The following is a 21,130-nucleotide window of genomic DNA, read 5'->3' as shown; positions in this document are numbered from 1 at the left end:
GAAAAAGACTTAAACTAATCCTACTGGCACTGGAAACTCAGCATTTATCTTCCTGTCAAACCACAAACCAAACTTCAAAGGGATGTCTGTTTGCCCCACGGGCACACACGATCCTGGAAAAGCTTTTGTAGTTCAACTGAACAGCCCATTGGAACCCACTGAAAGCCCTGTGGACTGCTTGGCTTTTTAAATCTAGACTAGGAGGTGGGGGGGAAAAAGTGCAGTGGTTCTTGCTTGCTTTTTTTCCCACGAAGAACAAACGCATCCAAACAGGATCTTAACCTGCTGCTGTGAAGTCATGTCATGCCAGAGTTTAAGCAACATTTTTCAACAGGTAAATGCTCCAGGGGGTTATATATTCCAAAGGGATTGTACCCATAAAAAGAAGGGGTAAAGCAAACAGAAGGTGAGGCACCCGTGTTCAAAGTTCCCACTGGAGTCAGACTCCTGCAGGGTTTTGGAAGCACGAGTGAGTCTTTTGGCAGGACAGCAGCACCCCCTACCTCACTGTACACTGAATCAATCCGTTTTTAAAAGTGATGCTGACAATTTACTACAGTGTTTGGCCTTACAGAAGCAAGGTGCTCCACAGAGAGTAAAGCAAGCATTTACTCTGGGAATGCTGCCTTGGTTTTGCATTTGTCCTGCATTCAGCATCGTGAGTTTTAATGCACTGTTCCCAAGACCAAAGAAGTTTAAATTACTAAATACAGTAAAACTTGGGTCAGGAGATTTAGCTTTTCCTCCAGAACCATTACCAAGGATTCTTCAAGCCAAGCCAGGCCTCTGGTGTCACCTGGGCAAGCCTCAAATCAAGACACAAGAGGAAAAAAACAGGGCAGAGGATGAAACTAAGCCCACGCTCACTGGGAGTTGAAGTCTTCTGAAGACAAACAAACTTCAGACTCAATGTACATCTTCATCATTGTCCTACAGTTGCCAAAAAAAAAATGTGTGGTATTGCTCTTCAAGTGGTCATGCCAAATCCAGACCATGCAGGCTTGTAGGGGAGATGAGTCTAAGGCACACAAAGCAAATCCCAGTTGTACCCAACCACATCTTGTAACCACGTAGCCTTTATGAACGTTCTTCCTCCTTGTTTTTCTCTCAATTCCAAGGGAGCCCAAGTGACATAACACTTCTGGATGGAGCTGGCCTGCTCTACTTACTGGATCAAAACAGATTTTCATTTGTTTTAAATCCAGCAGTGCTGAAATCTGCCTCATAGCTATAAGAGAATGAAAAGGGGAAAAGAAAAAAACAAAAACCCACCAAAAAACAACAAGACAAAGATAAATTCCCTATGCCAGTCCTGCCTGCAGCCATAAAAACATGTTCTATTTGTTTCACTTTGGTGGTGCAGAAGCAGCCCAGTGACTGAGCTGGAGTTATTTCTCTAGACATAAATGACTACTCCTTTTTCCAAACCTGTAATCTGTACTGAAATCAACAAACTCTGAGCTATGAGTTGCCTGGTAAGTTTTTAGTTTCAATTTTGTGGTTGTTTGGCAGAAGATCTGCAGCACTGCTAACCATGCTGGAAGGCTGCCTAACATCTGAAACATTTATTCCTACCACTTTCCCACATTAAACAGACAGAATTTTAGAGCCAGTGATGAGCAGATTAGAGTCTTGCATCTTTAACAAAAAAAAATACTGTTTCCAAGAGCTTCTTAACAGGGTTTTTAGGCACCAGCCGTGGCAGAATCTGCAGGATGAAGGCCCAGGTTGTTACACAGAAGGGGCTCACCCCAAAAGCTGCTATTTTTCAGGCATTTCCACCCCACCCCTCTTTTGATAGCTTTATTTATATTTTTTTTTAATGACAATCACAAAGGTCAGCAGACTGTAAATATGTGAGGAGGGGCAAAAGCCATCCTAGAGGAAACTGCTGGAAGTGTTTGACTTTCCCTGAGCTCCTGGTTCACATCGTCCCACAGCATGATGCTAAAATACCACAAAACAGTCCCGAAACAGGCAGGTTTCAAAATGCAAATAAGGCAGATTGCAACATGAATTCATCTTGCAAGAGTTGTTCTTAAAGACTATTATTATTATTTAGACCATCAGAGTAAATGGAGCTTTGTCCAATCCCTTTTGGGTTTTTTTCTAGCCTTAAGAAATCATCAAAACATAAACCTCAGGTTTTTCATCAGTACTTAATGAACTTAATGAGGCTACCTATCATTCTCTGCAAGGTGAAAACTAAAACCTGGAAATACTGCTGGAACTCACTGCGTTTTCCTCATGTTTTCACAGTTTCAGGATCTGTAATGCCTAAAACACTGACAACCCCTGCAGTCTGAAGGGACAGAAGTGGCTAAACTGTTTTTGAAACAGGTCACTCCCAGCAAAAAAGCTGCAGTTACTTGGGCCTTCTACACTAAATATGCTCCAAGACAGTCAGCAGTGACTGTCTGGCTTGAGAGCAGCCTGGCATGTAACTCTGGAAAGGGAGCAATCCTGTGCAGAAAGTTCAGCTTGGCAGTCTGCAGCAAACCAGGATCCACCCCAGCACCTGGGCTTGGGACTGAGGGCTGGAGAGGCTCCAGGAGGCAGCAAGGTGGGTGCAGAGGGACAGACAGGGATGCCAGGTCCTCTGCTGCAAGTATTGGCACAGGGCTGGGAGCACCAGTCAGGTGAAGGTGGCTAAGACAACACCAGAACTTGTCTAAAAAAAAAGTTTTCAGAGTCATTTGAAAAGCTCACAGACACACACACACAAAATAAAAAAAACAACCACCAAATCAACATTCCACCTCCACATCTTGGGAAGCTTTTGGCAGGCTTTTTGGCTTGGCAGCAAGACGTGAGGGGTCAAACCATGCCATGTTCAACCCAGACACAACGTGATTATTCCATGAGCTGGTATCTGGGGGCGGAGAGCAGGGGGGGAGCAAGCAGGATTTCTCCCTCCTCCAGCAGAAAGACTGAGTCCATTGATGGCAACCCAAGGGGACTGGCAGGCCTGCTGGCAGACAGCAGCGTGAGGGAGAGGTTTCAGGTGTGGCTCAGCAGATGGGTGCAGAGCTATAAATAGAGGAGCTGTGGGTAAGAGGTTAGCTGGTGCAGAAGCAGCTTCCTCTGCTGTGCAGCAGCCTGGACTGACAGAAGCGTGGCCTGAGAGCAAGACTTCAGAGCTGACTGGCTGTCTGCCTCGAGAAGAAGACCTGCCCCCTCAGCTGCCGAAAGCAAGCGGGAGGCTGAAACAAAACTAGGTTGCTGTTGCTTCTCTTGGTTTGACTCTAACCTGTGCAGTAATAACAAGAACATCTAGGAGTGGCCAGGCTTCTCCAGTTGTCACACGCTCCTAACTTTGCTCCAACTTCCACCGCGGCTGCTTCCCAACGAGTTCAGTGCGGTGTCTCGACTGACCCCGTCGGTGGGACATCCTGGGCACAGACGAGGGCAGCTCTGCCTCGCTTGGAACGCAGGACAGGGGGGTTTCTCTTCAGCCTGGTCCTGCCGCTGCGGAAGCGCCCGGCTCGGGGCAGGGTGGCCACGGGCTGAGGGGCTCCCCAAAGGGCTGAGGGGCTCCCCAAAGGGCTGAGGGGCTGCCCAAAGGGCTGAGGGGCTGCTCCCCAAAGGGCTGAGGGGCTGCCCAAAGGGCTGAGGGGCTGCTCCCCAAAGGGCTGAGGGGCTCCCCAAAGGGCTGAGGGGCTGCTCAAAAGGCTGAGGGGCTCCCCAAAGGGCTGAGGGGCTGCCCAAAGGGGGGCTGCCCAAAGGGCTGAGGGGCTGCCCAAAAGGCTGAGGGGCTGCTCAAAGGGCTGAGGGGCTCCCCAAAGGGCTGAGGGGCTGCTCAAAGGGCTGAGGGGCTGTTCAAAGGGCTGAGGGCTCCCCAAAGGGCTGAGGGGCTGTTCAAAGGGCTGAGGGGCTCCCCAAAGGGCTGAGGGGCTGCCCAAAGGGCTGAGGGGCTGCTCCCCGGCCCGAGGGGCTGCTGGCCGTCCCGCTGCTGGCCGGGAACCGGCAGCATGGCTGCAGACAGCCGGCAGCTCCTCCCGAGCCAGGGCCGGCTGCCCGGGGCTCCTGCATACGCGGCAGCCGGAGCTCCGGGGGCGGGAGAGGGCTTGGCCTCCGGCCCGGCCACCGCGGCCGCCGCTCCCCGGAGCTCCCGGAGGCCGCCGGCGGCTGCTGCCAACCGCTGTCCCGGGGCTGGGCTGCCCCGGGGCCACGAGCCCGGCCGGCCCCGGAGCTCCCTTAGCCCGGGGAGCGGCGGGGGGTCCGCAAGCGCGGCCCGGCCCGACGGGGCCTCGGACCGGCGGGGAGCGGCCCCGGGAGGGACCGGAACGGGGGCCGTGGGGGGCACCGGGCGGGACCGGGGGGCCAGGGGGTCCCGGCCCCTCTGCCAGGGGGTCCCGCCCTCCCCCGGGGGCCCTGCCAGCCCCTCCGCCGAGCGGTGACAGGAGGGGACGGCTGCCGTGACAGGCGGGGAGCGGGGGAGCAGGTGCGGGGGAGCCGGGTGCGGGGGAGCCGCCGGGGCCGGGCCCGCGGGGTGCCGGCCGGCACCCACCCAGCCACCCACCTGAAGTAGTAGACATCGCTCTTGCCGGCGCTGAGGCCCGACTTGCGGATCACCTCTTCCTTCTTCCAGCCCGGCGGCAGCGCGGGGCAGTCCATCCTGCCCTGCTTCTCCATGGGGCGCGGGCCCCGCCGGGCCGGGCGCGGGGCCGGGGTGTGTGTCGGCGGGCAGCCCCGGGCGGGCAGCGCGGGGCCGTTCCCGGGCAGGCCCGGCAGCCGCTGGCGATGGCGGCCTGGGCGGGCGGCGGGGCGCCGGGAGCGCGGGCTGCGCGCGCAGCCGGCCGGGCCCTGGGCCCGCTGCCCGTTCCCGCGGCCGAGCCCCGGTAGCGGTGTCAGCGGCCTGGAGGGGCCGGAGCCGCCGGGCCTGCCGACCATAGAGAGCGGCGGAGGCGGGAGGGAGCGGCGGCGCGGGGGCGGGCTGCGGCACCGGCGGCCGCCGCGGGCATCTCCCGGGGCCGGTGCTGCGGAAGGGAGGGAGGGGGAGGAAGGGAGTTGCCGCGGGTAGGGCTGGCCGGGCCGCCCCGCCAGCCGAGCGGGGCCGGCGGGCAGGTGCTGGGGGGCGGGAGAGGACGCTGCCCTGGCCGCCCCGCCGTGCCCCCCCCTTCCCGGGGCTGGGGGAGGGTCGCCGCGGCGGAACGGATTGCGGGGGATGTTGAAAAGGGAGCCCCGCGGCGGCAACAAAACCGGCGCCCGGCCCCGGCTCGGCCCTGCTCTTGCTGCGCAGCGCCCAGCAGCACCGCACGCAGCCCTGCCCCGCACCCCCCTCGGCGGGCTGGGCAGCCCTCCCGGCGCTGGCTCGGGCCCCGCAGGGCCGGGCCGGGCCGGGCAGGGCAAGGCTGTCCCGGCCCCGCAGGGCCCCGCAGGGCAGGGCTGTCCCGGCCCCGCGGCGCTAGGACCCGGCGGGGCGGCCCGAGGGGGCTGGCGGGGCTGGGTCCGGCCCGGGCAGGGCAGGGCAGGGGATGGAGGCCTGCCCGCCTGCCCCGGGGCGGCAGGACGGCGAGGAGCGGCTCTGCCCTTCGGCGGGTGAGCGCGGCAGCCACGGCGGGGGGAGCTGCGGGAGCTGCGGGAGCTGCGGGAGCTGCGGGAGCTGCGGGAGCGGGCCCCGGCCCGGCCGGGGGACCCCGCGGAGGGGGCAGGGAGAGCCTGTCCCCAGCCTTTGGGTCGGGGGTCGGGGCTGGGCTCCTGGCCCGGCCCGCTGCGCTCGGAGCGGGGACACGGACGGGACGGGACGGGGGGTTCCGCGGGAGCTGTGTGAGCCCAGGGAGGGGGTGTCCGGCAGAGGGGTGCTGCAAACCAGCCGCGCTCCGCTCCCCGGGGGTGTTGTCTCGGTGTCTGCAGGCGGCCGAGGGGGGAAAGGCAGCCCGGGCAGGCAGTGCTGGGCGCGGCGAGGGGCTGCGGCTGCCCCGAGCCCCCCAGGGCGGCTCTGCCCTTCGCGTCGAGCTGCTGCGCCCTGCGTTCCTCTTGGGAAGCTCTGGCTGTTTGCCCGTCCGGCTGAACGGAGCAGGGCTGTAACCTGTCCCCTCTGCTGCCTGGCAGGTCCCAGCACGGCGGGCAGGGTGGTCGTGCACCTGGACCTGGACTGCTTCTATGCTCAAGTAGAAACGATCCGTAACCCCGCGCTCGGGAACCAGCCTTTAGGTACGAGCTGCTCGGCTGCTGGTCTCGGGGCGACGTGTGCTCAAGGCAGGAGAACCCGAGGGATGTGAAGGAACCGAAGGAGGTGCCTGCGTGGTGAGGTGGAGGCAGCGAGGCAGGGGGCAAGGCTGGGCTCTGTGCCTGTGGCCGCAGGGTGATGGAGCCTCTTGAGCACAAGTAACGGGCACCTGCGGGTGTGTCCGAGCAGTTCTGGGGGCTGAAGAGGCTGGTTTCTGAGGCAGCCAGGCACGGGGAGGGCTGAGCTCCACCAAGGAGCCTGAGCCTTGTGACAGCTCCAAGTGTGTTCCCTCCCAGCCAGGAGTGAGGGGTGAATGTGGGGCAGTGGGTGGGGTCTGCAACCAGGACCTTGTAAAATGACTAGGACATCAAGAGCACCTTCATGGCTGAGAGTGCCTGGAAAGACCCAAAACTAAGAGCAACGTTTCAATAAGGAAAAAAACATATATATATACATATCCATAAGGTTTTAGAAGTTCTTACCATCCAGTACTCTAAACCAAGAGATGTCTTGTGAAATATGACTGCTGGCTTGGTGTGTTTGCTGCTCCTGGGGTGGTGTGTTCTGACCAAAGCACATCCTTCACAGTGGCAGGAAGGTGCTGTGGTCCTCTGGGCAGGCCCAAGACTTTAAAAAGCATTTAACCTTTACCTTTAGGTGTGCAACAGAAATCCCTCGTTGTCACCTGTAACTATCAAGCCAGAAAACTTGGAGTTAAGAAGCTGATGTCTGTCAAGGATGCTAAGGAGAAGTGTCCTCAGCTGGTGCTGGTTAATGGAGAAGACCTGACCCCATACAGGGAAATGTCCTACAAGGTTACAGGTACAAAATGAAGTAGTTGTGGGTAGAGGACAAACACTCTGTGTGCACCTGCATGTGTGTGCCATAGTATGGGACACTTTCCAGCTCTAAAAGTTCTTCCTGGAATGAGCCTCCTACAACAGGGATAATATTTCCAGTTGTACAATGTCACTATTTCTCCATAGGAGAAATAACTGCAGAAGTTAAAAACTGTAATTTCAAAAAGAAACGAGGGAAGAAAGAAGAGATTTAGGGAGAACAAAAGCAGGTGACAGAGGTAGTGGTGGGATGAAGAAATGCTCCCTTTCACCTTTGCTAAAATGTGTGCTTTATTATTTCACCTGGAAGAGAAGAGTTTCTCTTCATGCCAGGATCCCTGGGACATCAGCTGTGGATGGATGCAGCTCTGAAACCCTCACGTGACCCTTGGGTATCTCTTCCTCCTAGAGCTGTTGGGGGAATTTTGTCCACTGGTGGAAAGGCTTGGGTTTGATGAAAATTTTGTGGATGTCACCGAGATGGTTGAGAAGAGACTAAACCAGCTGCAGCAAAGTGGATGCTCCCAGGTCTGTGTGTCTGGCCACGTGTACAACAACCAAGGTGAGTTAAACATTGTTTCATGTTGGAAAATCAGGAAAACATTTCTGCAGTTCAATACAAAGTTATCTGTCTGGTACTAAGTGTTGTCCAGAGCTGAGCAGCTGGAAACTTGGGTTGCTCCATGCTTGGTTTCTCTGTTTGCAAATCAGTGTCCCACTTGGAGTGTACAAAAACTCAATCTCTGTGGGAGATAAGCAGGGACAGTGATCTGGGGGAACTGGTTTGCATGATCATTTTTGAGCCCTTAAAGTAGTTTTGAGGTAGTAAGGGAGAGGATTTTCTTCCAGCTTGGATGTTGTTGTCAGTTGGCAAAACTGAGTGAGCTTTTCAACAAATAAAAACCTGAGGAAATGTTGGCTATAGGCATTAGTTCAGGAGTGGAATTGCTGAGACTGAAGTAGCTGAGCTGCTTTGTACACTAGGAATCATAGAATGGTTTGGCCTGGAAGGGACCTAAAAGATCATCAGGTTCCAGCCTCCCTGCCATGAGCAGGGACATCTCCCACCAGACCAGGCTGCACAAGCCTCATCCAACCTGGCCTTGAACACCTCCAGGGATGGAGCAGCCACAACCTCCCTGGGCAACCTGGGCCAGCACCTTCCCACCCTCATGGTGAAGAATTTCTTCCTAAGATTTCATCTCAATCTCCCCCACTTTCAGTTTTAATCCATCCCCCTCATCCCATCCCTCCCTGCCCTTGTCCCAAGCCCCTCCCCAGCTTTCCTGGAGCCCCTTCAGGCACTGGAAGGTGCTCTAAGGTCTCCCTGGAGCCTTCTCTTCTCCAGGCTGAACACCCCAGCTCTCCCAGCCTGGCTCCAGAGCAGAGCTGCTCCAGCCCTTGGAGCATCTTCATGGCCCTTCTCTGGACTCTCCCCAGGAGTTCCATGCCTTTCCTGTGCTGAGGGCTCCAGAGCTGTATGCAGTGTGCACCAGGAAGGAAAGCAGTTGGTTTTTTCCTGGACTTTGAGCTATTTCAATGGCTTAAAGTGTGGTTTGGAGAGGAGGGAAATGCCTGAATAGTCCTTTCCTTCAATTGCATTTGAGTAATACAGGCTTAGCTGCAAGGCAGCCCTCTCTATTATTACAGACATCTCTACTTTGGTTACATTTCTACAAGAATCTCTAATGTTTAACACTTTGCTTTGACATCTCTTTTCTATTTCAAATGATCCCTAAACATGATGCCTCCTGGACAGCACAGCCCTGGTTTTGCACAGCAGTAGTCTCATTGGTACCAGGATTTTGGGGAGATAGGAGTGAGGTTAAACATGAGTCCAGAAGCCACAGCAATACCATTTGACCCATCAGGTCCTAATGCCATATAGAAAGTATCTAAATCAAGCAAATTAACTAACTAGGTGACTGTGTAGATGCTGAACACTGCTTTCTCTTTCTTTCCAGCTATCAATTTGCACGACACAAGGCACGTAAGGCTAGTTATTGGATCTCAGGTTGCAGAAGAGCTCAGGGGAGCCATCTGTGCCAGACTGGGCCTCACAGGCTGTGCAGGGGTGGCCTGGAACAAAGTGCTGTCTAAACTAGTGTCTGGCACCTTTAAACCAAACCAGCAAACTGTTCTTCTGCCTGAAAGCTGCCAAGATCTGATGTGCAGCCTCGATCACATCCAGAAAGTGCCTGGTAAGTGTGGTGCTGTGAGCATAGATGGGGAGCATGTTGACAGCTCCTCAGATGAGAAGACAAAAAAAAATACTGAAAAAAATGATAAATATCATGATTTTTAAATCTAGTTCTCACAAGCAGGTGTGCTTAGGATGCTGGCTTTTTTTTTTTTATTCATAAGCTGTTTGAGTTTGGTTTAGCAGGAGGAATGAAAGGCCTTTGGTTTCCTTAATGTGACATCAATGTGTTGCAGCACTTGACAAGGGCTTGACCACTAAACTCTTGTTTGTTTTTATCAAAGCCCAAACACTGAAGCTGATACACTGAAGTTTTTTTTTTAAATACAAACATTTTGAAACTCGCTGACTTAATTCAAACAGTTAATCCAAACAGCCTGTTGATGCCTGGTGAAATGCTCTGAGGAAGGAATTTTCCTTGTCAAGCATGACATGGGTGGGCATTTTTAATATATATGTGTGTGTGTGTGTGTATATTTTCACTCTTCTGTGTATTTCACTACACATTTTGTTTAGGCATTGGCTACAAAACTAGCAAACGTCTGGAGACGTTGGGTGTTAGGAACCTGTGTGATCTCCAGACATTTCCATCTGCTGTGTTAGAGAAGGAACTTGGTGTTTCTGTTGCTCAGCGTATCCAAAAACTCAGCTATGGAGAAGATGACTCCCCTGTGACTCCCTCAGGCCCTCCTCAGGTACAAGAATGATTATAATCAGCACCAAAAAAATTGCTTTTGCTTTTGCACAGCTCTGCTGACTACCCAAAAGGATGTCTTTTGAATGCATTCTTGAGTTCAACTCAAAATAACTTAGAATCCTCCTGAAACTCAGTTGAGCTCTGAGTCTCAAAGATATCTTGGTGTTCATTCCACACTCTTCATGGGGATCCTTTTTTTTTTCCTCTTCAGAATTTTGAACAGAAAATTGAAAGGACTAATGTGGGGTTTTTTTTAGTCCTTTAGTGATGAAGATTCCTTTAAAAAATGTTCATCAGAAGAGGAAGTTAAAAAGAAACTTGAAGAACTGCTTCCTAACCTATTAGACAGGTGACTGTCTCTTTTGGATGACTGGAATTATGACCTGGAGGGGCTTGGGGCATTTGTTAGGTTTGTCTCACCCTCTGCATCCTTTCTCTCAGCAAACTGTCTTTGCAGGGACAGCACCTGCTTCTCCAACCTCCCCTTTGGCCTTTTTTTCCTCAGCTTAGGGATTGTCCCACTTCTCTCTTGCCCCCACCTTTTGGCTGGCCCCCACACCCTTGCATGTTCACTTGCAGGTCCTGCCCTGGTGCTTTGGTTGGGCACCACAGGTTTTAGGGCATCTCCCCTCATCCCTGTGGGGACCTTAAGTTTCCTTTCATTCTCCAGAAGTGACTTTACTTTCAGACCCTTGGTGATCACCACTGATGCACGTCTGCTGTTCCAAGTGTTGAAGGGCAGGTTGGATGGGGCTTGGAGCAACCTGGGCTGGTGGGAGGTGTCAGGGGGGGTTGGGACTAGATGGTCTTCAAGGTCCCTTCCAACCCAAACCGTTCCATAATGATCTGTCATGCTTACATTAAGTGACTTTGTAACCTAGCTGCTCTGGCAGTTCCCATAGACCCTCTGATAATGCTCATTGCTTTCTGCACCTTCATGTTCCCTAGAATCCAGAAGGATGGAAGACAGCCCCACACAGTCAGGTTGACCATTCGCCAGTTCTCCTCCACCAACCGGTGGTTTAGCCGGGAAAGCCGCCAGTGTCCTGTTCCCCCTCAGCTCCTTCAGAAGCTTGGGAAAGGTAAACATGGACTTCTTGGAAGTGTTAACTTGGTGCTGCTACTCCTGAACTCCTTTGTAAAATTCTGCTCCTTCATTTCATGATGATATTCCCTGTATTTGGAAACCTTTCCATTACTTGTAACGGATGCTAAAAACGTAGCGAGCTTCCCCGTAGGAATAATTTGTGTTATGATGATGTTTGAAACCCAGCCTGCCTGGATTCCTGGCAGTAAATTTCCTGCTGGGATGGGGAAAGGCAACAAGGGGCTGTTTCCCAGATTAATAATCTGCTTTTCTCTGTTGGGGATTTGAATTCTGGTCTCCATTTGATGATGTAATAAAGTGTCTTTTTGATGTGCCTCTGAAAATGAATCACATGGAGGCTCTCAGCCTTCTCCCGTGTCATCCTTCCAACCTGCAATTCCAATTTATTGGACACTTCACTCAGGAGGGGGTGAGGAAATCAATAAGAATCACTGCTGTAGCAGCACTCAGGATCTCACCACCCTCACAGCAAAGAATTCCCTCCTAATGTCCAACCTAAATCTCCCCTCTTCCAGTTTTAATCCATCCCCCCTATCCCATCCCTCCCTGCCCTCTTCCCAAGCCCCTCCCCAGCTTTCCTGGAGCCCCTTCAGGCACTGGAACGTGCTCTAAGGTCTCCCTGGAGCCTTCTCTTCTCCAGGCTGAACACCCCAGAGCTGCTCCAGCCCCTGATCATCTTTGTGGCCCTTTGGACTCTCCAGGAGCTCCATGTCCTTCTTGTGTTGGGGGCTCCAGAACTGGACACAGTTCTCTAGTGGGATCTAATACTGGAGCCCCCAACATAACATCTTAATCTCTTAAGAGATTATTTTTGAAGCCTTTGGACTTGCCTATTTCAACCCATATGACTCAGTAACTCTTAATCATATACATTGCTTTTTTTAACCTCTTTTCTTGTAGAAAGCAGCAACATTATACCCCCATTGGTTAATGTACTGATGAAGCTCTTTCGAAGGATGATAGATGTGGATCTTCCCTTTCATCTCACCCTTCTGAGTGTCTGCTTCTCCAACCTCAAAGACCTTCCTAGCAGCAAGAAAGGATCCATTGGCTTCTATCTCAAGCAGATGTCACCAGCATCAGGCTCTGGTAAACGTGGCCGGGTAAGCTGAAAAGATCCTGAAAACTCTGCAGATTAGAGAGTTCTGGGATGGTTCTGGCTTTATTCTATAGATTTAAAACTTAACTGCTTTAAAAGTTTTAGGATCGTAGGTTTTGTTCACCTGGTACAAATGAAGAGTGACCTGGAGTCTTGTGAGAAAGTGTAACTTGTTTGCTTTCTCTGATTAGATAGATGACTTCAAAGAGATGTGCTGGAGTGGGGCAGCCAGGGGGTTACCAGGGCCCTTAGCTGAAGGGAACACGATTCATTGAGGGAGAAATCCAAACTTCCATCTCCTAAGAAGAAGTGCTGTTCACTCCAGCCAGACCTGCCCTTTGTTGAGCACTGGTGAAACAGGCCACTTCCTCAGATGCTGTCAGGCTGAAGCATCTCTTACCTTGGACTACACTCTCCTTGAAGCTGCTGATGCTTTACCTCCTTGCTTTTATTAAGATCCTTTCAGAGTGACTATTTACCTTCCTATCCACTCTCAAGTCTCCCTCTTCAGACTAGAAATCAAAGATTCTTTTCTGCATTGGCTGCCAGCACCAGCTTCTGATCTAGTGAGCTCCTAATTCCTGCTTGGGACTGAACACACCTCCTGCCTCCCAACTGCTAGAGTGTGGGAGCTCTGTGTGGCTGAGAACTTCCACAAGATGCTTTCAGTGCCTCAGCCAAAACCTGAGTAACTTCAGAATTATGTTGTGGGATGAATTTATTGTTTCTGCCTTGAAGGAACAACGTTTCATATTGATTAACTGTCTCTTTCTGCTCAGGAATAGGTGGGATAACATGATCTCATGTTTTCTAAAGCTCCAGAGGGTTTTAAAGGAATAAAATATAACTTCAAGGTATTTGTTACTGTAAAATAAGGAAAGGCTCCCTACATGTATGTACTTTTTAAGGTCTGTGTTTGGAATTAAGTTATAAAAAACCACTACTGATCACAAGGGGAAAAAAATTGCTGTCTGTTAAGGAATAATTTGAAGAACTTGCTGTTAGCAAAATCATGCTTGGTCACTAGTAGATTACACAGAACATATTTATGCTTTTATATACATTTTTTGCCACAGGAAGTGGAAGATGTCCCACAAGGTGAGGGAAGTGCTTCCTGGAACCAGAACTGCAACAGAACTGGAACCACAAAAACTAGGAAGCTTTCTGAGGAAAAGAAAAGCAATATAAAAAAAGGAGGAATTCCTGACTTGCCATTTCATTTGTCTCCTGGTGATATTGACCAGGAAGTCTTCAGAGAACTTCCAGAAGCTATTCAAAAAGAAATTATTTCTGAAAAAGCAGAAAGGATCCCTAGAGAGAACGTTCTGGGTCAGCCATCAGGAGGTTCTGCAGAGGAGGGACAGAGCAACTCCCCAGGTTGTGAGGGACTGGAGGGTGACTCTGCAGGGTGCAGTGACCACCTCGTGTCAGCTGGTGTGGCACACAGCTCCAGGGCCAGTTGTTCTTCTGAGTGTCCCAGGAGTGCACTGGCAACCAGCAGAGTGGAAGAACAAGCCACAGACTCTCCAAACTTCAGAGGGAAAGGTCTGTCACCTCTGGAAGCCCTGCATGTCCCTGACTTGGAGAAAGACAAGCAGGCCTTTGAAACAACTTCTGAGGATACAACTTGCAGGAGGCAAGCAGGGATTGTACTTCCTCCTCATGTTGACACAAAGACTTTTTATGAACTACCTGCAGATGTGCAGGAAGAACTGCTAGCTGAATGGAAGAACCAGAGCCCTGTGTCCAAGGCTTCTCTGGAAAAGAAAGCCCCTGAAAAGCCTAGAACAAATAAAGGAAGAAGGAACACAGCCCCATGTTCACCACAGTCCAACAGTTTGCTAAGGTATTTCAAACCACAGTGAAACATTTTTCAGAATAGAGACACTGTAAGCATCAGCACCTTAGTAGTTAGGAAAAGTTTACTGGGAAGATGTGAATATTGAAGAGGTATTTTGGCAACTGTTGACAGCAAACCTGCTGGTGGCCCTGGTTAAGTAGTAACTTGTCTGTCTTATTTTTCCTTCTTATAAATAGACATTTTTCTGATGGATCTTTAGTTGTCCTCACCCTCTCACAGCATGCAAACATATTTTAGCATTCCCTGCCTCAACACACTGACTGGAGGAAAGGAATTTTTTATTTTCCCAGAGTTATACTGTGTATGCAGCTAATTGTTTCTAAGCACTGGGGAAGGAGTTGAGCAGAGAAGATGAAAGCAATTTACACTGAGTTGTAGTGGAAATGGCCATTCCTGTGGCCATCACTGTGTCCTGCAGTTGGCTCCTAGTAACTAGAGGTCCTAGAAGAACTAAGGGGGAATGGAAAATCCATCATATCACCAGCTTGTTCCTGGAAACCAGCTGGCCTGTAAAAATGGTTTAGGTTTGGTGCTCAGGATTGAGGAAATGGCAAACAGCTCTGTGTTTAAAGAGCAGCTTTTAATGAGCTGCTAGATACAAACTCATCAGGCTTTTCTTCAAATACTTAATTCCAAAACAGTGAAACAGTTGCTAATTGCATTTGCACACTTAACAGTTAATAAACATGTTTAAAGCCTCTAGTACACAAGATGTTTGCTTCTTTCAGTCAAGAGTACATAATTGAGATAAGAATTTATTAAAGTGTGTTTAAAGCTATGGCAAAATATTTGACTGCTGTGCCTTAACATTTATATCACCAGATTCTCATGTGTCTGTGTGGGAATATATATATTTTCTCTGCATATAGAGTGCAAAAATATTATAGAACATCTCCTGATGACAGTGAAAGTAACATCCTGTGCTTTGATGGCACGAAAATTTCTTGCATCATCCCCCAGAACAGAGCAAAACCAGCATTCCCCTTCCCAGCAGTTAAACTTTGTACATTTCCACATAAACCACAATACAAATCAACTTCATGCTCGACCTGAAAAACAAACCCCAGTAAAAGATGCAGGTGACTGAAGTGCTTGTTGTTTCCCACTTACATTTAGTTATGGGCTTCCAGGCTTTTCAGTCCAGCTTTTGTTGCAGTGATTAGGTTGATGAGAGTAGTAGGGAGCACTGACTCCACTAGAGAACAGGGAATCATTCCTCCTAGTTCTGGCTGAATAAATGCAACTAGCTTGGAATGCTCTGGATTCCTGTAATGAAAGGAGCAAAATCCTTCATTTCACACTCATTACTCTTGCTGTGGAACTTCACACAGTTCCCATTTACAGCCCATCTCCCTGGAAATTACTAAGGCAAAGATGTAAAAGATGGGGGAAGAGTTTCTCAATTGTTTCAAAAGTGAGGCACAAAACTGCACAAAAATCTCAAGTTTCCCCAGAATGAAACTGTCTAAATAAAATAAATCTAAACGAATAAAAAGCTGTGTGGTTCAGGAAATGTTAAGCTTTGTAAAGAGAGGGCAACTCAGTAACTAAAGGTGTTAATAGAAGGGGGCTTTAAATACTTCCTGGGGCAAAGGGGACCAGATGTATCCGCAGGGATTGTTATATCCTCGGACACAAGAGGGAGTCGGAGGGCAGCTGGAGTGTTCCACACTGGCAGCCAGGGCACCACACACAGAGAGCAAAATCCAGTTAATCCTAGAGGTCAATCCTATGACTCAAAAACACCTTTCAAAACAACCCGCCCCAACTGCGACAGGAGCAGTACAAGGTCTTGCCATCGCTGATGTGTCCAGCAATTCCATCCTGCCCACAAAACACCTGAAGGACAGGAAAGATTTGTGGAAGGAACTCAACACTCCTGAAAGTTTCTCTTAAGATGTTTGGGCAGGTGTACACGAAGTCTTGTCCTTGAGACCTGGTTACACATTCCTGAGTGCTGGGGTGGGGCTCAGGCCTTGGACAACAGAGTCAGTTTGTCAGCAGATGTCATTAAGTAGTAAAGGCAGTTGCAGAGAGGATGAGGAAACTGCTGGTTTTGTTGAGTTATCCATTAGTTTTGCACAATCAAAGTATTGTAAAAGTATGGCTGGGAAGAAGCTGACAGGTCAGGAGAGTTCCTGCCGTGTACTCGGGAGTCACATGAAGGAAAGAGGTTAGCAGGGAAATGGGGCAGCAGTGAGGGGTGTCCCTGGTTACCCCATGGCTGTGGTGCTCCTAGAACCACAGAATGGTTCAGTTGGGAAGGGACCTTAAAGCTCACCAGGTTCCAACCCCCCTGCATGGGCAGGGACACCTCCCACCAGCCCAGGTTGCTCCAAGCCCCATCCAACCTGCCCTTCAACACTGCCAGGGATGGGGCAGCCACAGCTTCCCTGGGCAACCTGGGCCAGGGTCTCACTACCCTCACAGCAAAGAATTTCTCCCTGATGTCCAACCTCAATCTCCCCTCTTTCAGTTTAAAACCATCACCCCTTATCCTCACACTACCATTTACAGAGCCAAACCAAAAGAGTAACAAAAATGGGGCAAATTAGCAGGCTCACTCTGAGAGGAGCATATTAGGCAAGAAGCATTTGGTCAGGAAGCCACCCAAGTGCAGAAAAGTGTTATTAAATAAGCACCAGATTTATACAGTGAAAAAAAAAATTCTAACTTCCTTATACTACTATGTTTTTACCAGAGTGTAATGGTTTCAAGCTGAAAGAAGGGAGATTTAAGTGAGACATCAGGAGGAAATTCTGTGCTGTGAGGGTGGTGGGACCCTGGCCCAGGTTGCCCAGAGAAGCTGTGGCTGCCCCATCCCTGGCAGTGTTGAAGGGCAGGTTGGATGGGGCTTGGAGCAGCCTGGGCTGGTGGGAGGTGTCCCTGCCCATGCAGGGGGGTTGGAACTGGATGGTCCTTAAGGTCCCTTCCCACCCAAACCATTCCATGATTCTTTCTGGTTTTCAAAGAGGCATAACAGGAGACTAAACAACAGTATTTTTGTTGAAGATCAATTTTGATCATTTCAGTATTAAAAAAACCCAACCAACCAGCTTTGTTTTGGGGCCAAACAGAAGAGGGGAATACTGCACCCCTTCACCTGAGGGTTCCCAGGAAGCAGCCAAAACATGGACACGGGCAGTGGTTACACACAACTTACAGCTAGTTGTGAGGACATCCCCAGGGTATGGTTTAACATGCACCAGGTCAACAAAATCTCATGCTGAAATCAGTCCCATGCCATGGCTGTGTGTCACACTGTGGTAGACACCAGTGTCCTACAAGCAAGCAAGGTGTTTAATTAGCATGCAAGGAGCCAAGTTTGATTTCACTGGCAAAGCAGTGTTACCTGTTGAATAATGGAAGTGTGGCAAAAATGAATTCCTGTTTTGTTAGCTCACAGTGACAGTTCTTGTGCCCAGTTAGTGCTGGGCTGAACTAACAGGAGGACCAGGAAAGGGATCTTCCAGGAGCACAGGGTAGGGATTCACTGCCATTCCCTGAGGCCTAGGTTTGAGGCAGAAATAGAATTGCTGTGTCAAAACCTCAAAATGTGCATGTGTAGTGGATAATAACAGAAGAACAGAATGCCCACCTGCAGTAACATACACATGCCAGGCTGCACGTTGCCTCCAGGACAGATGTGTCAGCTGGGAAACTAACTCAGCTCCCAAAAAAGCCAAGACATGGTGGGATGTACCATTGCATCCTACAACTCCAGCAGATGCAGGCAGAGGGAAGTGAGAGAGAGGTTCAGGGAAGACCAAAAGGGGAGGATTTTTTCTTTTCCAGCTTAGGGTGGACTTTTTTTACAGCTGAGTTGTTCACACACGTGTAATATGTTCTGAGACCCCTTATTTTGGACCAAGAGCTTTCTTTGTCCCAGTAGAGATCTTTGTGGTCACTGTAATTCATGCAGAAAGAGTTAAATGAAGTCTTTGTATGAAATATTACCTGGTCAATCCTTTCTAACAGCTTGTAAGATTGCAATGCCTTGTCCCATTTGCTCTGATATTCAGGAAGATACATAAAAGGAATGATTTTACTAGGGACTTCCTGAGTTATCCCTTCTCCACGGTATCTGGATGGTGTAAGAAACAAGATATGGAACTCACATTTATGGACTGGAAAAATCAGTTACACAAAAAGGAGCACCTAGCAGTTGGGCTGTAATGAGGTGAGGCACACAAATGTGGTTGCACTGTGTGGATTGATCAAAATTCAAGTCGTATTCAGTTTTTATTCTATATCTGATCTTTGAGACCATTACATTCTTGACACCACACGTTTTAAATTAATTATTTGTGAGCTATTCAATAGGAACCTGATAATCAAAGTACATGCAATTCATCTATTAATTTATCTCCAGCTACTTTCCATCCATTTTGACTCTGACTGCAAATCTCACTGTTTAGGAATGAGCACGTTCTGGCATTTCTCCAATTTCTGTCCATGATCTTTCGAGGAGTTGAAGGGAAAGTTCACAGAGGGGAAGAGGGGCTTCTCACAAGGAAACAGGAACCTCCCATGGTGCTGGGAACTGCTGGCCGGGACTGACAGTTCTCACACCTAGTTCCTGGAGAAACTGTGAATCACAAGGGTAGCCACTGGGACAGCAATTCAAAGCAAAGGTGAAGGACGCTGCGTGACAGCAGGGGAGCAAGAAGGAGACCTGGCTTGCAAACAGGTTAAGAAGCATGAAATCAGATGCACAGGCCCTGATGATGCAGGAGTGGAAGTCAGGAAGGGCAAAGATAACCAAGCTCCAACCCAAACACAGAGTAACATGATGGAAATCCTGGATCTGCTCCTTCACTCTGCAGCAGGGCCCAGCGTGAGCACGTCAGGCTGCTCCAGGAACTCACTTCTCCACTGACTACAGCAGGTGCCTTGGTGATGGAAAACACCTTAATGCCTACTCAAAACCAGCAGGTACAAGCTCTGGCAGGGCAAGTTGAAACCAGCATGTTCCTGTTTGGATACACCCTTTATTTCCATAAACTCCCATGGACTTCTGCTCGCCTGCATCCCAAAGTATCTTCTCAGCTAAGCTCAGTGGGAGCTCCCAAGCAGGAGGACTTCTAGACAAGGCTTCTGAAAGACACCCTTGCTAGAAGAAAGGGCCCACTTGGGAAAAAAAAACCCATTCCCAGTTTTTACAGTGGGTTATGGGGAACATTGGAAAAAGAGGAAGTAAGTCTGGTAGAGACCACTTAGATCACCCAACCTAGGCTTAGACAAACTGAAATCCACACTTGTCTTGCTTGAGCTCAGGTGACATAATTCCAAACAAAATCCCCCCCAGCCTTCAACAATCACCTCAGTGCTCCCCTGAACTCTGCTGACAACGTTTCACCTGACTGCAGCACGGATTTGGGTTGCTTTTCACCAGCAGATTCCTTTCAGCAGGTAAAGCAAACTGCTAAGGCTCCTGCCAATTAAAAAACGAACAGGCATTTGTGATCTGTGGTCAAGCAATAGTCAGTGTCAAACTGAAGATGCAAACAGCTGTACGTGTGGGTGCCAGAAAGGTACAAAGGACAGATGAGGTAGAGCAGGAGCACAAGCAGGTCTGGGTGTGTAGGAAGGGGTGGAGAGTGAAGATGTTAATGGCTCGATTAGAACATCCCACCAGGAACAGTCACTGTCACCTCATAGCTACTTATTCCCTACTAGCAACTGTTGCACAGTATTCAGTTTTCATAGCAGGTTTGAAAATCCTGTAGGAAACCCATCTTTTGCATTCCAGCCCTGCTGCTGGCCCAGTGTGAGCACAACATCCTCCAACCAACCTCATCTCAACACCCCGTGAGGGGCAGAAGGTGGTTAGCTCTGCTGCTTCAGTCCTGGGTGTCCCTGTTCAGACAAGGTGCTGTTACTCATTGCAAGGACAAGGTGTAAATACTCACATACTTCCTGCGTGCTCTTTCGAAGGCTTGGAGGAAACCCTAACACTTTTCTCAGGGTAGAAAAAGGCAAAACCAAAACCTTAGCAGTGGAAACAAAGTTGTCACCGGCAGGAAAACGGATTTAAGCACGTTGGGCAAAAAAAAAAATAGGTGCTTAACGACAATAACGGCGTGAACAAACCTGATGTTTTCTTACTGACACGTTTACCACCCTCCATCCTGAGGGGTCTTGGCTGTAGGAGAACATTTTTCCTGAGACTTCATCTGCAGCCCTGCCGGGGTGCATTAGAAAGGGGGTGGTTAGTAGGTCAAGAGAGGTTCTCCTCCCCCTCTGTTCTGCCTTGGTGAGGCCACATCTGGAGTATTGTGTCCAGTTCTGGGCCCCCCAGTTCCAGAAGGACAGGGAACTGCTGGAAAGAGCCCAGGGCAGAGCCACAGAGATGATGGAGGGAGTGGAACATCTCCCTGATGAGGAAAGGCTGAGGGAGCTGGGGCTCTTGAGCTTGGAGGAGACTGAGGGGTGACCTCATTAATGTTTACAAATACGTAAAGGGTGAGTGTCAAGAAGATGGAGTTAGGCTTTTTTCAGTGATGACCAGTGACAGGACAAGGAGTAATGGATACAAATTGGAGCATAGGAGGTTTAAGGTGAATATCAGAAAAAATTTCTTTCCTGTGAGAGTGACAGAGCCTGGGACAGGCTGCCCAGAGAGGCTGGGGAGTCTCCTTCTCTGGAGACATTCCAACCCACCTGGACATGTTCCTGTGTGATGTGCTCTGGGTGCCCCTGCTCTGGCAGGGGGGTTGGACTGGGTGATCTTTCCAGGTCCCTTCCAACCCCTGGGATTCTGGGATTCTGTGATTCTATGCTAAGAGCAGTGGGTTGGTGCCTGCCGGTCGCACCCCTCGGGGAGCAAACACCCCCGGGCTCGCACCCCCATCCCTTCCACCGCCTGCAGGGCGGGTGGACTGAGTGTTCCTACCGGCTGGAATTCTTAATCCCGCTCAGCCGCAGGGAAAAGACGCTCCTTCCCTCAACAGAGCCCCGATAACCGCCCTTCCCGCCGGGGCCGCGGCTCCCGGGGGGCCCTGCAGCCCGCCCCGCAGCCCCCGGGCACGCACAGCCCCCCCGCTCCGTGCCCAGCCCTCGCTGCTCCCCGGGGAAACCCGCCCTCCTCGGGACCCCGCGTCCCCCGGGACCCCCATCCCGGGCGCTGCTGACGCCGCCGCCCGCCTCACCCG

At 50.6% G+C, this 21,130-nt stretch overlaps 4 protein-coding genes across 7 annotated transcripts in view; 2 read left to right on the top strand and 2 right to left on the bottom strand.

Annotated features, from left to right (window-relative positions):
• Nucleotides 1-4,988, bottom strand: part of MBD2 (methyl-CpG binding domain protein 2) — a 28,172-nt gene extending 23,184 nt beyond the window's left edge. The window contains exon 1 of the mRNA XM_051642527.1: nucleotides 4,523-4,988. Within this exon, the coding sequence (XP_051498487.1) occupies nucleotides 4,523-4,893 (371 nt within the window). The 5' untranslated portion in view covers nucleotides 4,894-4,988. The remainder of the gene's footprint in view (nucleotides 1-4,522) is intronic.
• A 23-nt stretch (nucleotides 4,989-5,011) lies between these two features.
• Nucleotides 5,012-15,473, top strand: POLI (DNA polymerase iota). 4 transcript variants are annotated; one of them, XM_051642451.1, is made up of 10 exons: nucleotides 5,012-5,541; nucleotides 6,055-6,156; nucleotides 6,830-6,994; nucleotides 7,421-7,573; nucleotides 8,976-9,212; nucleotides 9,728-9,906; nucleotides 10,166-10,257; nucleotides 10,857-10,990; nucleotides 11,917-12,119; nucleotides 12,307-13,140. In XM_051642451.1, exons 1-10 carry the CDS (start codon nucleotides 5,478-5,480, stop codon nucleotides 12,388-12,390), a joined length of 1,413 nt encoding a protein of 470 aa, XP_051498411.1. In that variant the 5' UTR covers nucleotides 5,012-5,477; the 3' UTR covers nucleotides 12,391-13,140. The 4 variants fall into 4 exon arrangements, with proteins under 4 accessions (XP_051498411.1, XP_051498407.1, XP_051498408.1 ...); XM_051642447.1 differs by lacking the exon at nucleotides 12,307-13,140 and adding an exon at nucleotides 13,192-15,473 and having other exon boundaries at nucleotides 5,013-5,541; XM_051642448.1 differs by lacking the exons at nucleotides 5,012-5,541; nucleotides 12,307-13,140 and adding an exon at nucleotides 13,192-15,473 and having other exon boundaries at nucleotides 5,970-6,156.
• On the bottom strand, nucleotides 15,089-20,174 carry STARD6 (StAR related lipid transfer domain containing 6). Its single transcript, XM_051642707.1, is given in 6 exon segments — nucleotides 15,089-15,242; nucleotides 15,561-15,647; nucleotides 17,133-17,257; nucleotides 17,934-18,060; nucleotides 19,889-19,938; nucleotides 20,085-20,174. Coding segments are annotated over 6 exon segments (633 nt in total).
• Nucleotides 19,266-21,130, top strand: part of CZH18orf54 (chromosome Z C18orf54 homolog) — a 14,473-nt gene continuing 12,608 nt past the window's right edge. Inside the window, exon 1 of the mRNA XM_051642511.1 lies at nucleotides 19,266-19,388. The gene's annotated coding sequence lies outside the window, so the exon portion shown is untranslated. The remainder of the gene's footprint in view (nucleotides 19,389-21,130) is intronic.

Source organism: Apus apus, chromosome Z (assembly GCF_020740795.1).
Source record: "Apus apus isolate bApuApu2 chromosome Z, bApuApu2.pri.cur, whole genome shotgun sequence".
NCBI lineage: Eukaryota > Metazoa > Chordata > Aves > Apodiformes > Apodidae > Apus > Apus apus.
Note: the sequence above shows the minus strand (reverse complement) of the source record. Positions and strands in the feature narration are given on the sequence as shown.